Genomic DNA, 13,654 nt, shown 5'->3' with positions numbered 1-13,654 from the left:
AAAGTCACCAGGAACGTACAGAAATGACTGCATTCTCACAGTGTATTCCAAGTGCCGCCAAGTTTCTAAATTCTGACAGAAGTTGTTATAGTTATCTGTGATGGACCATCAAGAGTTAATGCCTAACAGAATCTGAGAACCTTTGAGTGACAGGCTGTATGCATGGAACTCTGTTGAGAGAGTTAGTTAAAGAATGACAGTTGGGAACTGACAGTTGAAGAAGAGATTGTTAAGCACTTACTATGCATTGGGAAGGAAGGAGGCAAAAGGAGTGAGAAGGTCAGAGAAGAACCCCATTCAAGCTCAAAAAGTAAATCATTGCTAGTCAAGAGAAGTAAGCCCTGCCCAATGAAAAGGGAGATAGGTCTTAAAAGAGAAGTGATCCCTGATCTGGGTATAGAGAAGGATTTTGGGAACTTAGTTGTATGTTCAAGCCTTCTAGACTTTAAGAGTCAGTGAAACTCAGAAACTAATGTTTGAGTGTTTAAGCAAAAATTGAACAGTCTCTCTCCTCAAAGTTTTAAAAGACCATTAGGGTTTGTAGAATCTTTCGGGATCAAGTGCCGTGTTCTACTGGAGAAAGTTTTCCTTCCAGACGTTTCGTTCTCAGCTGCGGAGAACATCCTCAGTGGTGTTGCAGCCGGAGCAGGCGCTCAGACCTTCTTGGCTGCTGTGCATTGAGTCAAAAGACCTTTTTGAATAGCAGAAACACTTACTTGCTGCCAGAGCTTTTTTGTAGCAGGAACTCCTTTGCATATTAGGCCACACACCCCTGATGTAGCCAATCCTCCCAAGAGCTTACAGGGCTCTTAGTATAGGGCCTACTGTAAGCTCCAGGAGGGTTGGCTACATCAGGGGGTGTGACCTAATATGCAAAGGAGTCCCTGCTATTAAAAAAGCCCTACTTGTTACCAACAAATTATCTGGAGAGCGTTATTTACAAAGTTACCTAAGTTTTATTATTGATTCACCTCATCCATCCTACCCCTGATTAACCTGATTTTTTCTCTTCTAAGTTTATTTTGAACTTTCAAAAGCTATTTCAGAAGTTGAATATAAGAAGATGATTGTGTTTCTTCCCTCAGTTCCCTGAGTTGGGCCAGCATCAATATATATATATACTGCAATGGGGTGGGGGGCAGTCTTAGACAAATGAATAAGAAGAAAATAGATATAGGGGCTGCTCAGCAGAAAGAAGAAGAAAGAAGAAGAAAAAAGAGAAAACCCTTTGTGTGAGGAAAGGAAGAGGGCGAGAATCATCATATTATCACATACTTAAAACAGCTTCAGCAAAGAAACAGTGAAAGCACTGAATCTTTATTTAAGGAAATATTAAATATTTAGGACAATTCATTTGAACTTATATGGCACTTATCAAGCACTATTTTCTATCTTAGAGACAAGCCAGGGCAAAGTTATTTAGATGCCCAATAAATCATCATCACCATCATCCTATAAATGAAGCTGCCTTCTTATGAGAAATTTAAAATGATCAAATAAACCACTCAAATCAACAATTTCAGCATTTCTCATTTGCCACCTGTGTGGTGTTGACAGATATTCACATTCACCATCAATATGTGAAATTAAACAACCACTTAAAAAAAAAACCCTCTCTGTTTGCATCCAGAAGACAGAAGGGGGCCTTTGACTCTTGAAAGCTTATACTCTGAAAATCTTGTTGGTCTCTAAGATGCTACTGGACTTGAACCTAGCTCTTCCACTACACACCAACATAGCTACCCTCTGAAACTATCTGCATCCACACATCATTAGATATTAGGCTATTACTGTACTAAAGCAATCACTCAGTTGTGTGGACAAGCAAATCAGTGTGCAAATGACTGCTGTAGCATGAAAGCAAAGTATCCAATGATGAGAGGATTCTCTAAACACCAAAGATGGCTTCTGCATGAAATTCTGTTCTTGAGTGAGTTGTTGACAAGCATATTTTTCAGCTGAAATTTCTAAGCTGGGAGGAAGCAAATTTCACTGAATTCGCAGAGATTTACTACCAACCCTTCAATGGCATTAAACTAGACCCTGCTTGCCTTCATTTTGAAGTACTTAAGTCAACTGACCTGGGTGTAACAGTTTATAAGACTGTCCCTGAAGAAAAAAAGGATACCACCCAGCACTGATACATAATGTTGAATTTAAACTGTCACATGTCAAAGACAGTGCCTCTCATGGCACTGTTCACTCTCTATTGTCATATGAGGAATGGTTTGAAAACACCCTCGTTTTGAGGGGGACGGGTATGCCCCTTACATTGACTTCCTACTTCTGGAAGAAAATTGATTTTATCTCTGAAGTAGCAAGGTTTGAAGTGGGGTGTGGTTTTTCATGAAGCCATTATGAATTCCCAAGTAGAACACTGGAAGTGCAAAACTCCCAGTAAAGGACTGTATGACCTCAGACAGTGAACATCTGGTTTGACCCTCAGAGAGGCTGTTGTGCTGTCTACTCAACAGCTCACTGAGTTGCTATTTGTCTACTTTTATACAGCTTTTGCATGACTGTCAACAGGGAGAAGTCATATATTGTTCCTCTTCCTGACCTCTGTCCTACCTTTCTTTTATCATTACCAGAGCCAACATTTCTCTTTTGGAGGGAGGGGGTTGTATTTTTATGTGCCTTTGTGTACGTATATACGCGCATGCACCTAGAAGTCATGGTGACCTCTGGTGATTGACTCCTACTGGGTACCTGAAGAATGTTCAGAGAGGTGGCTGAATAAAGCCTGCGTCAGCTTTCTTGGCTCTGCTATTCCAAGGAGCTTTCCCATCCAAGTACTTGCCAGAGACAACCCTGCATAGCTTCCGAGATCTAATGAGATCAGGCTTGCCTGGGCTATCCAGGTCAGAGCTCCAGAGCCAACATTTCAAAATGCTTACATTGCTTTAAACCCTTCCTATTATTGAGGAAGTTTATATTCAGCCTCTCCAGAGACCTGTTGGAGGCAGCTCACAAAGTAAAAACAACAAAATCACAAAAACAAACACAAAAATTAACAACCAAGACATAAAATGGTCCTCAGGCTAGTCAGACATCTTGATGGACAACAATTAAAGGAGGTTCCCACACTTCGATCTCATCAAACTCATCTGAAAGAACAGCACCCAGAAAGAAAACACCCCTCTCCTTTGGCATAGCCCTCTGACCGTTAGCACTCTCTGTCACTGAATCAGAGTATGTTTAGTAGGCCACTTTAGTCTTAGGAAAGAACTGTGGTCATATTAGCATTCCTCTTGAAGAGGTTCTCAGTTCAAAATGATCAGTAAACAAACCTGATATTTAAAATTAATATTAGTCAGAGTGGGTAGGATAGAAATTCAATAAATAAATAAATAAATAAATAAATAAATATTAACAGAAACACAATACTTCTAGTGCTTACTTAATACTATTTCATTTTTAAGGATACCAACTCAGCAGATTTGATCAAAAAGTTCAAGCATATTTACCATGTAGACAAAAACACACCAGTAGCCATGTTGCCTCACTGCTAACTTCTTATTGGAACTTCTACTACATCCACCAACATTTTTTCTCTCCTTGTCCTGTTTCATTTTTTTGTAGATTAAAAAAAATATTCAGCCCAAAGAAGAACCAGTAAACTCAGAAGCCTCAGAAGCCAGTTTGGTATAGGTTAAGTGTTTGGTTAAGTGTGTGGACTCTTATCTGGGAGAACCAGGTTTGATTCTCCACTCCTCCACTTGCACCTGCTAGAATGGCCTTGGTTTAGCCATAGCTATCGCAGGAGTTGTCCTTGAAAAGGGTAGCTGTTGTGAGAGCCCTCTCAGCCCCACACACCTCACAGGGTGTCTGTTGTGGGGGGAGAAGATATATAAGATTGTAAGCCTCTCTGAGTCTCTGATTCAGAGAGAAGGGCAGGGTATAAATATCTTCTTCTTCTATTACTTAGTTGGTTCTAATATAATTAGGTATAGGGAATTTTGGCTCTGAATTCCAAAATATTATTTTTATTAAATAATAATTTGATGTTTTAGAATTTAATTTGATGACAAACTTTTTTAAGAGTGATGGTTTACTGCTGAATTTTATTTCTGGCTAACTTAGAGATATAGGATCTACTCCGGGTGTAAACAGTGATCAGAAGTTTACCTGAAAGCCTCTCTAATGTAAGAAACAAAAAAAGAGGTAACATTACTAGCACTAATATCCACATTTGTTCCCACACATCTTGGGCTGAGTGATCAACCCATTGCATTGATCCAACTAAGAAGACCTCACAACCTCTCTGCTGTTGGTCTGCAGACTCATTAATTTTAGCAACAGAACAAATTCAAGAGTGGGTAAACGCTACTCCTACAAAGCAACAGGACAGATGTCGAGCTATACTCAGGAAGTGCAAGGTTCTTCTCATTAACCACAGAAGGTAGCAAATGTTATTTACTTATGGCTCAGGGACAGCAGACTATTTCTTGACAATGTTAGGGGGATTCTTTACAAAAATAAAATTTTCAAGATATTTGGGCAGTAGTATTTTTAAAGTACCCTAGAGGAATTCATAAAGCAAAAGATCCTTATGTGCTAGAGGCCAAAAATTAAATGCAGGTTAACTTATCAACAATCCAGTCAAGGCAAGACAGGTGCAGATGGACAGAAATGTAAATTAACTATGTGAAGAATTTAGTTAATGAGAAAGTACAAGACATATGCAAGAAATTTAAACATGACCCAGGGCCTTAGCAACATCGCAAGCACCCTCTCTGAATCACAAATTAAAGAAACACTCTGGTTTCATAAGAATTGTCTATTACAGCCCTGACCTAGATAGCTCAGGCATGCCAATCTTGTCAGAGGTCAGAAGCTAAGCAGGGTCAACTGTGGTAAGTACCTGGATGGGAGACTTCCTTGATATACCCAGTCAGAAGGCAGGGGCAGGCTCTATTCACCCCTGAATATCCTCCAGGTCCCCAATGGGGGTCAGTCACCAGAGGTCGACGTAACTTCCATATACAGACATACAAATATACAAAATTTTTAAAATAATGGTCTATTACCTATATTTTATGGTTCATGGTTTTGTGAGGAAGTGCTATATAGAGCAACAGGTCTAAAACAATAGCCACTATGTGGTTGTACTTTCCCTAGCTTCTTTTCTTGTCTTCAGATAAACTACTAGTGACCACTGCCAGCTCAGTTTCCAATTTTATCTTGCCCTCACCCTATCCAGGAAGTCCCAAGTGATTGCTCTCTTGATGGACATAGGAAGTTTCTCTTGATTCACACAGTCAAAATCTTAATCAACACTTATTCCTTAGCCTTCAGAACACGAAGTATGCTTCCACAAAAGGATTCTGCTAAATATTCTCTAAACTTTTCAAATTTTCCTCCTCTTTAATGTTACTACTGTGTGTGTTCTTCCAGAATTAGACTGCAGAGAATTATCAAAAGCATTCCAGAGGTTGTTATAAGCCTAATGCGTCCTTCGAGGATACTTAACACAGTCTGTTAAATTCAGCATTCACTTACCTTCACAGCCCAGATTGACTGGTCCAGAGGATGAAAAAGCTTGAAACAGAAGCCATCTTTTTTGGAGGGTCTCTCAATCAGCTCACATGAATGTAGCAAGATGGTTCCCACCCACTGTCCAACCTTTGGTGTTTTGTAGATCAGCAACACTCCAGGTTTCAGTACACACCACAACTTTGTCCAACTTTTCAGAGTTCCACGAATCTTAGAAATAAGAATAAGGAATGTTTTTATCCAATTTCCCTCTCTACAAAAGCAAGGCACTCTCACCCAGCAAAACAGCCTTAACACCATTCTTGCTAATAGGTCAAGCTCAGTTCTCCCAAATGTCTTGCCACTCTAGCCTACATATAGTAACCACTAGCTGAAACTAAAATCCTAACCTACCTCATACAGTTGTTGGGATAAAATGGGGACAGGAATCCTTGTACACCGCCCAGACTCCTTAGAGGAAAGATAAAAACTAACAATTGTTTGAACAGCTTAAGCTCTATTGTACCAGTCATAAAGTCAGTAGTTGCAAGTGACAGACCTTATCACACAAGAGATCAGATATGATGTTTATGGCTATGAATTTGTGCATGGATTTAGTCATGCAGAGTAATGCTGCTGTTAGTGGGAAGTGAAAAAGAAGCCTCAAAGCTTCCCCAATAACTATATGATGGTGAAAAGCACTGTCAAGACAACTGACTTTTGGTAACCCCTTAGGGTTTTCATGGCAAGAAGATTTCAGAGGTGGTTTGCTATTGCCTGCCTCCATGTCATGACCCTGGTATTCCTTGGAGGCCTCCCATCCAAACACTAGCCAGGGTCAACCCTTTCGAGATCTGAGGAGATAAGGGTAGCCTGGGTTATCCGGATCAGAACAATAACCATATACTTTGTATTCTTTGTATTTATATGAGGCTACTGGATTAATTACTGGGAAATCCTGTTCCAGGGATCTTAAATCGTAAGGGTAGGGTAGGAAAAGCCTGAATGTTCCAGCACGCCATTTTCCCCTGTATCATCTTCCCAACGCTATATCCTGTTTTCCTCCTCCTGGCAAGCCCTACATCCTTCAGTGGACCATTGAACTGATGATACAAGGCATCTCCTTAGCTTTCCTGTAAAAGCATTCTGCATTTGCAATGCAAATAACAAATTTTCATAACTGTCATAATGAACATTTTAATGGCTTTCAGGAACCCTGGCTTTCATCAGCAATAATCTCTGCAGCAAGGCACTCTAAAACAAAGAAGTTCTTTGGTATGTCAGATCTATGCTTCAGTTTACTTCAGGTTTCCTTGCTCCAGTTCTATCATCCACTCTGCCACGCATGTCTCAGTTTAAAAAAAAAAATCAGTCCAGTCTTCAGCTTTTTATTTCCAGTCAGAACTATTTTTAAGCAGCAAGCAACCTTTTGGAAGAAGGCTGCTGATGAATGTAGTTCCCTAGAAACAGCTGGGTTTTCTTCCCATGTGTTCTTGAGATGATATTTTGTGCTAAATTACCTTCAGCCAATCTGCCATAATGACCACACTAGGATCTTTCAAAGCACTGAAGAGTTGCTTGGTGGCTCTTTTCTTCTCCTGCCTATAATTTTTCTTTTGTACCTGTTGGAGATAAATAGCACTAATGAACAAATTTTGTTTTGTTTTGTTTTCTACTGCACTAGCAAAAAGAGAAAGAAAAACTGGTAAGCAACAATAATATGCAATTCATTAGAACACCAACGCAAAATTGTAGGAAATTCACAAGCAGCATCAGCCATATGCATCAGAAACAGTAGTTGGGATTTATGATAAAAATAGTAGGAGCTCACAAGTTCTTACATGGGGCATCTCCCCACTACTACTTCTTTCTCTTTCCTGAAAGCCTTCACAGCCTCTCCTCCTGCCTCCTTATGTCCTTCCCATCCACCAGCCAATCTACACTCCCCCATCTTTAGTTACCCCTCTTTTCCTCCCCTGGCAACCTCTGCCCAGGAAAACAATAGCTCAGTTGTGTAGTGCTGGTCACCTAGATGGGTCCAATTACTCAGTGGGGAACCTGCAAGGACTTGTGAGGGGGCACCCCATTTTCCCCTATATCATCTTCCCAACGCTATATCCTGTTTTCCTCCTCCTGGCAAGCCCTACATCCTTCCTCTGCTTCTTTCTCTCCTTCTCAATCACCAACCTATTTTTTATCTGCCTTCCCTTCACCTTTATTATTTTACCTCATTTACTCTACATTTCTCCACAATGGGGGGGCCAGGCCCGTAGCCAGAAAATTCTTGTTGGGGGGCCCACGGAAAAAAAATTGGGTGGAGGGCTCCCCCTCTGGTGGCCCCTGCTCTCTCCACCACCACTTCTCTGGTGGACCTGATCTCCCCACCCCTCAGGTGGCCCCGCCCCCTATGCGCAGCAGCTCCCCCTCCCTCCCACTCATCCACCTGGTGAAGCAGTGAAGAGTGGGCTCCTGGGGCTCTTTCAAGGCACCCTCCACCCCTGCCAATCATGTGATCGGTGGGAAAAGCAACGCCAAGGGCAGCGGTTCTACACCGGTTTTCCGGCGTGGTGGGGCACGGGTGCCCCCATGGCTACGGGCCTGATGGGGCCCCAAAGTAGCTTACATTGGGATTTCCCATTCGCAGGGTCGCAACCCGGTACTAGGCCACGGAAGCCTCAATACTGGGTCACAAGAAAAGCCAAAGCTAGCCCCGCCCCCAGCAAAGCCTGAGCTCTGCTCTACTTCCTTCCTTCCCTCATCTCTCTGTTGCGCAAAGAAAAGCTAGCCTTGAAGACTGACACAGGCTGCAAAGCCTGGGCTCCGTTTGGCTTCCTTCCTTCCCCCGTCTCTGTGTTGTGCAGAGAGAAGCTGGGCTGCCTCTCCTTCCTTCTCACCCCCTCCCAGTGTTTGAGAGAAAACCTGGAGTCCACTGGCACTTTAATATATTAGAAGCAGGAAACCAGCCAAGGAGGCAGTGGGGCCCTTGGATGACCAAGGGGTAAAAGGATTACTGAAGGAGGATAGGGAAATGGCTGAGAAACTGAATGCATTTGTTTGCCTCCATCTTCACTGTGGAAGACGAGAAGTGTTTGCCCGCTCCAGAACCACTAATTTTGGAAGGGGTGTTAAAAGACCTGAGTCAGATTGAGGTGACAAGAGAGGAGGTCCTACAACTGATAGACAAATTAAAAACTAATAAGTCACCAGGTCTGGATGGCATACATCCAAAAGTTCTGAAAGAACTCAAAGTTGAACTTGTGGATCTTTTGACAAAAATAAGTAATCTTTCATTGATATCTGCCAACGTTCCTGAGGACTGGAAAGTAGCAAATGTCACCCCCATCTTTAAAAAGGGTTCCAGAGGAGATCCAGGAAATTACAGGCCAGTCAATACCGGGAAAGTTGGTAGAAACTTCAATACCGGGAAAGTTGGTAGAAACCATTATCAAGGATAGAATGAGTAGGTACATTGATGAACACGGGTTATTGAGGAAGACTCAGCATGGGTTCTGCAAGGGAAGATCTTGCTTCACTAACCTGATACATTTCTTTGAGGGAGTGAACAAACATGTGGACAACGGAGACCCAATAGATGTTGTTTACCTTGACTTCCAGAAAGCTTTTGATAAAGTTCCTCATCAAAGGCTCCTTAGAAAGCTCGAGAGTTATTGAGTAAAAGGACAGGTCCTCTTGTGGATCAAAAACTGGCTAATTAACAGGAAGCAGAGAGTGAGTATAAATGGGCAGTCTTTGCAGTGGAGGATGGTAAGCAGTGGGGTGCCTCAGGACTCAGTACTGGTCCCATGCTCTTTAACTTGTTCATAAATGATTTGGAATTGGGAGTGAGCACTGAAGTGGCCAAGTTTGCAGATGACACTAAATTGTTCAGGGTGGTGAGAACCAGAGAGGATTGTGAGGCACTCCAAAGGGATCTGTTAAGGCTGGGTGAGTGGGCGTCAACGTGGCAGATGAGGTTCAATGTGGCCAAGTGCAAAGTAATGCACATTGGGGCCAAGAATCCCAGCTAAAAATACAAGTTGATGGAGTGTGAACTGGCAGAGACTGACCAAGAGAGAGATATTGGGGTCGTGGTAGATAACTCACTGAAAATGTCAAGACAGTGTGCGATTGCAATAAAAAAGGCCAACGCCATGCTGGGAATTATTAGGAAGAGAATTGAAAACAAATCAGCCAGTATCATAATGCCCCTATATAAATTGATGGTGCAGTCTCATTTGGAATACTGTGTACAATTCTGGTCACCACACCTCAAAAAGGATATTATAGCATTGGAAAAAGTCCAGAAAAGGGCAACTAGAATGATTAAAAGGTTGGAACACTTTCCCTATGAAGAAAGGTTAAAACGCTTGGGGCTCTTTAGCTTGGAGAAACGTTGACTGTGGGGTGACATGATAGAGGTTTACAAGATAATGCATGGGATGGAGAAAGTAGAGAAAGAAGTACTTTTCTCCCTTTCTCACAATACAAGAACTCGTGGGCATTCGATGAAATTGCTGAGCAGTCAGGTTAAAACGGATAAAAGGAAGTACTTCTTCACCCAAAGGGTGATTACCGTGTGGAATTCACTGCCACAGGAGGTGGTGGCGGCTACAAGCATAGCCAGCTTCAAGAGGGGGTTAGATAAAAATATGGAGCAGAGGTCCATCAGTGGCTATTAGCCACAGTGTGTGTGTGTGTGTGTATAATTTTTTGGCCACTGTGTGACACAGAGTGTTGGAGTGGATGGGCCATTGGCCTGATCCAACATGGCTACTCTCATGTTCTTAAACCCATGAAGTATTCTTCAAAGTATGAGCTTTCATGTGCCTTGCAGTATATTTTTTGGGGGAGATTTCCCTGGGAGGTCTGGGTGGCAAAGAAGGGGGGGGATGTTTTTTTCAGCCGCGCCAAGCTGGGAGGGGCGGGGAGTGGGCATTCCAGTAGCTATTTTTTTTTTACTGAACAACCCCTGTGCAGATTTGTTGCTGGCTGGGGTCATCTGATGGTTAGTAAGGCTTTTTTTTTCTTTGTCCCTCCTTTCTTTCTTTCCTTGCAAGTGATGGCCTGTCTGTATTCTTGGTGCTGGGGGGGGGGGGGTGGGAAGCAATAGTGGGAGGGCTTCTCGTGCCCTGGCCCGACTGGTGGACATTCTGGTGCTTTTTGGGCATTGTGTGAGAGAATTTTGGACTGGATGGTCCACTGGCCTGATCCAACATGGCTTCTCTTATGTTCTTTCTTTCCATGTCTTTCCTTTCCTTTCCTTCCTTCTTTCTTTCCATTTTTACTGAATGAAACTTTTCTGTTCATCATGCTGTTGCTGCAGACATAGGAGCTCTTCCAATGAAAAGTTGGCATCCCCAGTTATAGCCAGCGGGCCTTTCTATGAGATTTCTGTGTGCGTGAGTGAGAGTGAGAAGTGTGGGGAAGAAAGAGATTATTGGAGATTACTGCTGTATATCTCAGCAGCACTGGAAGTAATGGTACTATGAACTTGGCACCATTTTACTGGTCCTGCTTTTAACAGCTGTCTGACACCAAAATTAAACGCCTCCTGTAGATATGAAAAAGGATGAAAGAAGTTCACTGGCTAAATACCTGCACAACAGGTTGCTTTTAAAGACATGGGAAACAGCCAATAAAAAGCTGCAAGCCTCTCATAAATATCCTTTTTGGGACAACTGCAGAAAAGCTTGTATGAACTTCATATAACTTGAAATTAATTCATTAATTGCAGTGCAATTCTCTGCTACCTTTCACAGCAATTTCCCAGTGTTTCAGCCAAAAAAAAAAAAGTATGAAAAATAGCTATCAAAAGATTTTCTTGAAACCAAGCAAGCTTGGTTGTAGCTTGAGTCAGGGTTCCAGTAGCAGCAGCTGAAGGAAGGTGTCAGCATATTTGTGTCAGCATATTTTGAGGTAGAGCAGCTGCCAGGGCCCAGTGTGGGTGGTACACGGTGCTGGCATTTCTGATGGCAATGGCAACCGCTCTCTCAACTGCATACACTGGCCAGTGCTGTTGAGGAAAGGGTGTGTAGGTGGTGCAGTGTTTGCAAGCTGGAGAAGAACACACAAACAGATAAGTGCATGCAGGTGTGGGGGTGGAAAGAGAGGACCCTGAGAATGTATGAAAAAGTTGCAGACTGCCACTTTCCACCCCCATTTTGGCTCAGCATGAATTTCAGAGAGATTTTTCTGAAAACACAGTTACTTCAGAAGAAGAGACAGGTTTGGGAGAGTGCCCTGGAAGTGACATTGCAGGAAAAGGTGGAGTTTTGGTTCAGTGTGCCCCGGAAGTGACATCACTTGGCCCTTGACCTGGAAGTGACACCACAGGAAATGGTATAATTCCTGTCGCCCAGCTCCACCCCCAAAGTCTCCTGGCTCCACCCCCAAATTTTAGTGGGCCACGAAGAAGAAGTATAAAAATAACTGGGCCATGGGAAAGAAAAGTTTTCTTCACATTAATTTTATCCTTATAAAAGTCCTGTGAAATAGGTTAGGCTGAGAATGTGTGACTGGTTCAAGGTCACTTAGTGAGCTTCCATGGTAGAATAGGAATCTGAACCTGTGTCTTCCAGATTCTAGTCTGAAACTCTACAGAGCACAGGTGTTTGTGGGGTAGCTGCTGTTGAACAGTAGGAAGCAGCTGGGCCTGAGTGAGCCATGCAAGTTGGCTGGTAGCAAGTCATTTAGTGGTTGCTGCCAACCCTGGCGAGGCCCTCCTCAAAGACCAAAACAGCTCTGAAAGGGGGCATGCCCCCTTTCCCTACCTTTTACTGACTAACACTGAGCCTGGAATGCAAGCAATACTATTGCAGTTGCCTAACTAACTAACCCGTAGCGCAGAGTGGTAAAGCTGCAGTACTGCAGTCAAACTCTCTGCTCATGACCTGAGTTCGATCCCAGCAGAAGTGGGGTTCAGGTAGCCAGCTCGATGTTGACTCTTCCATCCTTCCGAGATTGGTAAAATGAGTACCCAGCTTGCGGGGGGGGGGGGGGGGGAGTGCAGATGACTGGAAAAGGCAATGGCAAACCACTGCGTAAAAAGTCTGCTGTGAAAACATTGTGATGCGATGTCACCCAGAGTCGGAAACAACTGGTGCTTGTAAAGGGGACTACTTTTACTTTTTTAAACAACAGCCACAGAGGGCATCCATTTATTAAAGCTACAGACATTTATCATTTTGGAGAAGTTTAATCCCTCAATAGATTTTTTTAAAAAAAGATTTTAGATTTTTCTGCCAACCAGGGACATTTTCAGTCTTGAATCTGTCTTGTCCATTCACGGGTCCAATATATGGATTTAAGCATCCTCCGATTTGGCCAGGATGAGAATTACCGGTAGATATATTGACTATTACTTTCAGCCATTTGCCCAGTGTAGTTCTCCCAGCTACTTGGATTAGATATTTTGAGAAGTGCAATTTGAATCTATTTAATGAAAATTATACTAGAAATCTGAAATTTGTAACATGGCAACATCTATTATGTTCTCTCATCTCTAGCATCAGCAGCTTACTTATCACCAAGTCACAGCAGATTTAGCACACATGAATCATACAACTGGTCCATCAAAGTCAGTATTGTCTGCTCAGACTGACAACAACTCTTCAGGGTCTCCAGATAGAGGTCTTTCACATCACCTACCACCTGATCCTTACTGGAAATGCTAGATTGAATTTGGGATCTTCTGTATGCCAAGCAGATGCTCTACTGCTGGGCCATGGCCCTTTCCCAAGGGGAGCAATATGTTTCCTTAAAATAATTCTTTTTAATAACTAACTACACAAGTTAACTCTGTGGGTAGATTTAAGGTTGCTGTGGTAGGACAGGCTATAACGCAGCAAGCTAGATAGCTAGCTCTGCATATTCTAGAGATGTTTAAGAAATGGGGGCCTTTCCCCTTGTGGTCTTGAAACTGAGGTTAGGGATGGGATTCAAAAACCAGTCTGTGGAGCAAGAAAAAAATCTGTGATTGGAGGAAAGTATTAAAAGCCACATCATGCATACCTACGGCTGGAAGGGTGTTCACATATTAGCTGTAGGTAAAGGATCACAGCTTTGCACCCTGATGATGCTATGTAAAATCTCTAGTATTGCCATTTTAAAGGGCCTCCAATAGCAGACAGCATTTTTAATTACTTTCCTCTGCCTAAGACCTTGGAGAGGTACTTCCATT

The 13,654-nt window shown here is 42.7% G+C and overlaps 1 protein-coding gene across 1 annotated transcript in view; it reads right to left on the bottom strand.

Moving 5' to 3' along the window:
- OSBPL5 (oxysterol binding protein like 5) overlaps positions 1–13,654 on the bottom strand; it is a 256,002-nt gene that overhangs the window by 70,930 nt on the left and 171,418 nt on the right. The window contains exons 5-6 of the mRNA XM_060263167.1: positions 6,996–7,097; positions 5,503–5,706 (exon numbers count right to left, since the gene is read on the bottom strand). Of these exons, the coding sequence (XP_060119150.1) occupies positions 5,503–5,706; positions 6,996–7,097 (306 nt within the window). The remainder of the gene's footprint in view (positions 1–5,502; positions 5,707–6,995; positions 7,098–13,654) is intronic.

This window comes from Heteronotia binoei, chromosome 21 (genome assembly GCF_032191835.1).
Source record: "Heteronotia binoei isolate CCM8104 ecotype False Entrance Well chromosome 21, APGP_CSIRO_Hbin_v1, whole genome shotgun sequence".
Classification (NCBI taxonomy): Eukaryota; Metazoa; Chordata; class Lepidosauria; order Squamata; family Gekkonidae; genus Heteronotia; species Heteronotia binoei.
This window is presented reverse-complemented; position numbering and strand designations above follow the sequence as displayed.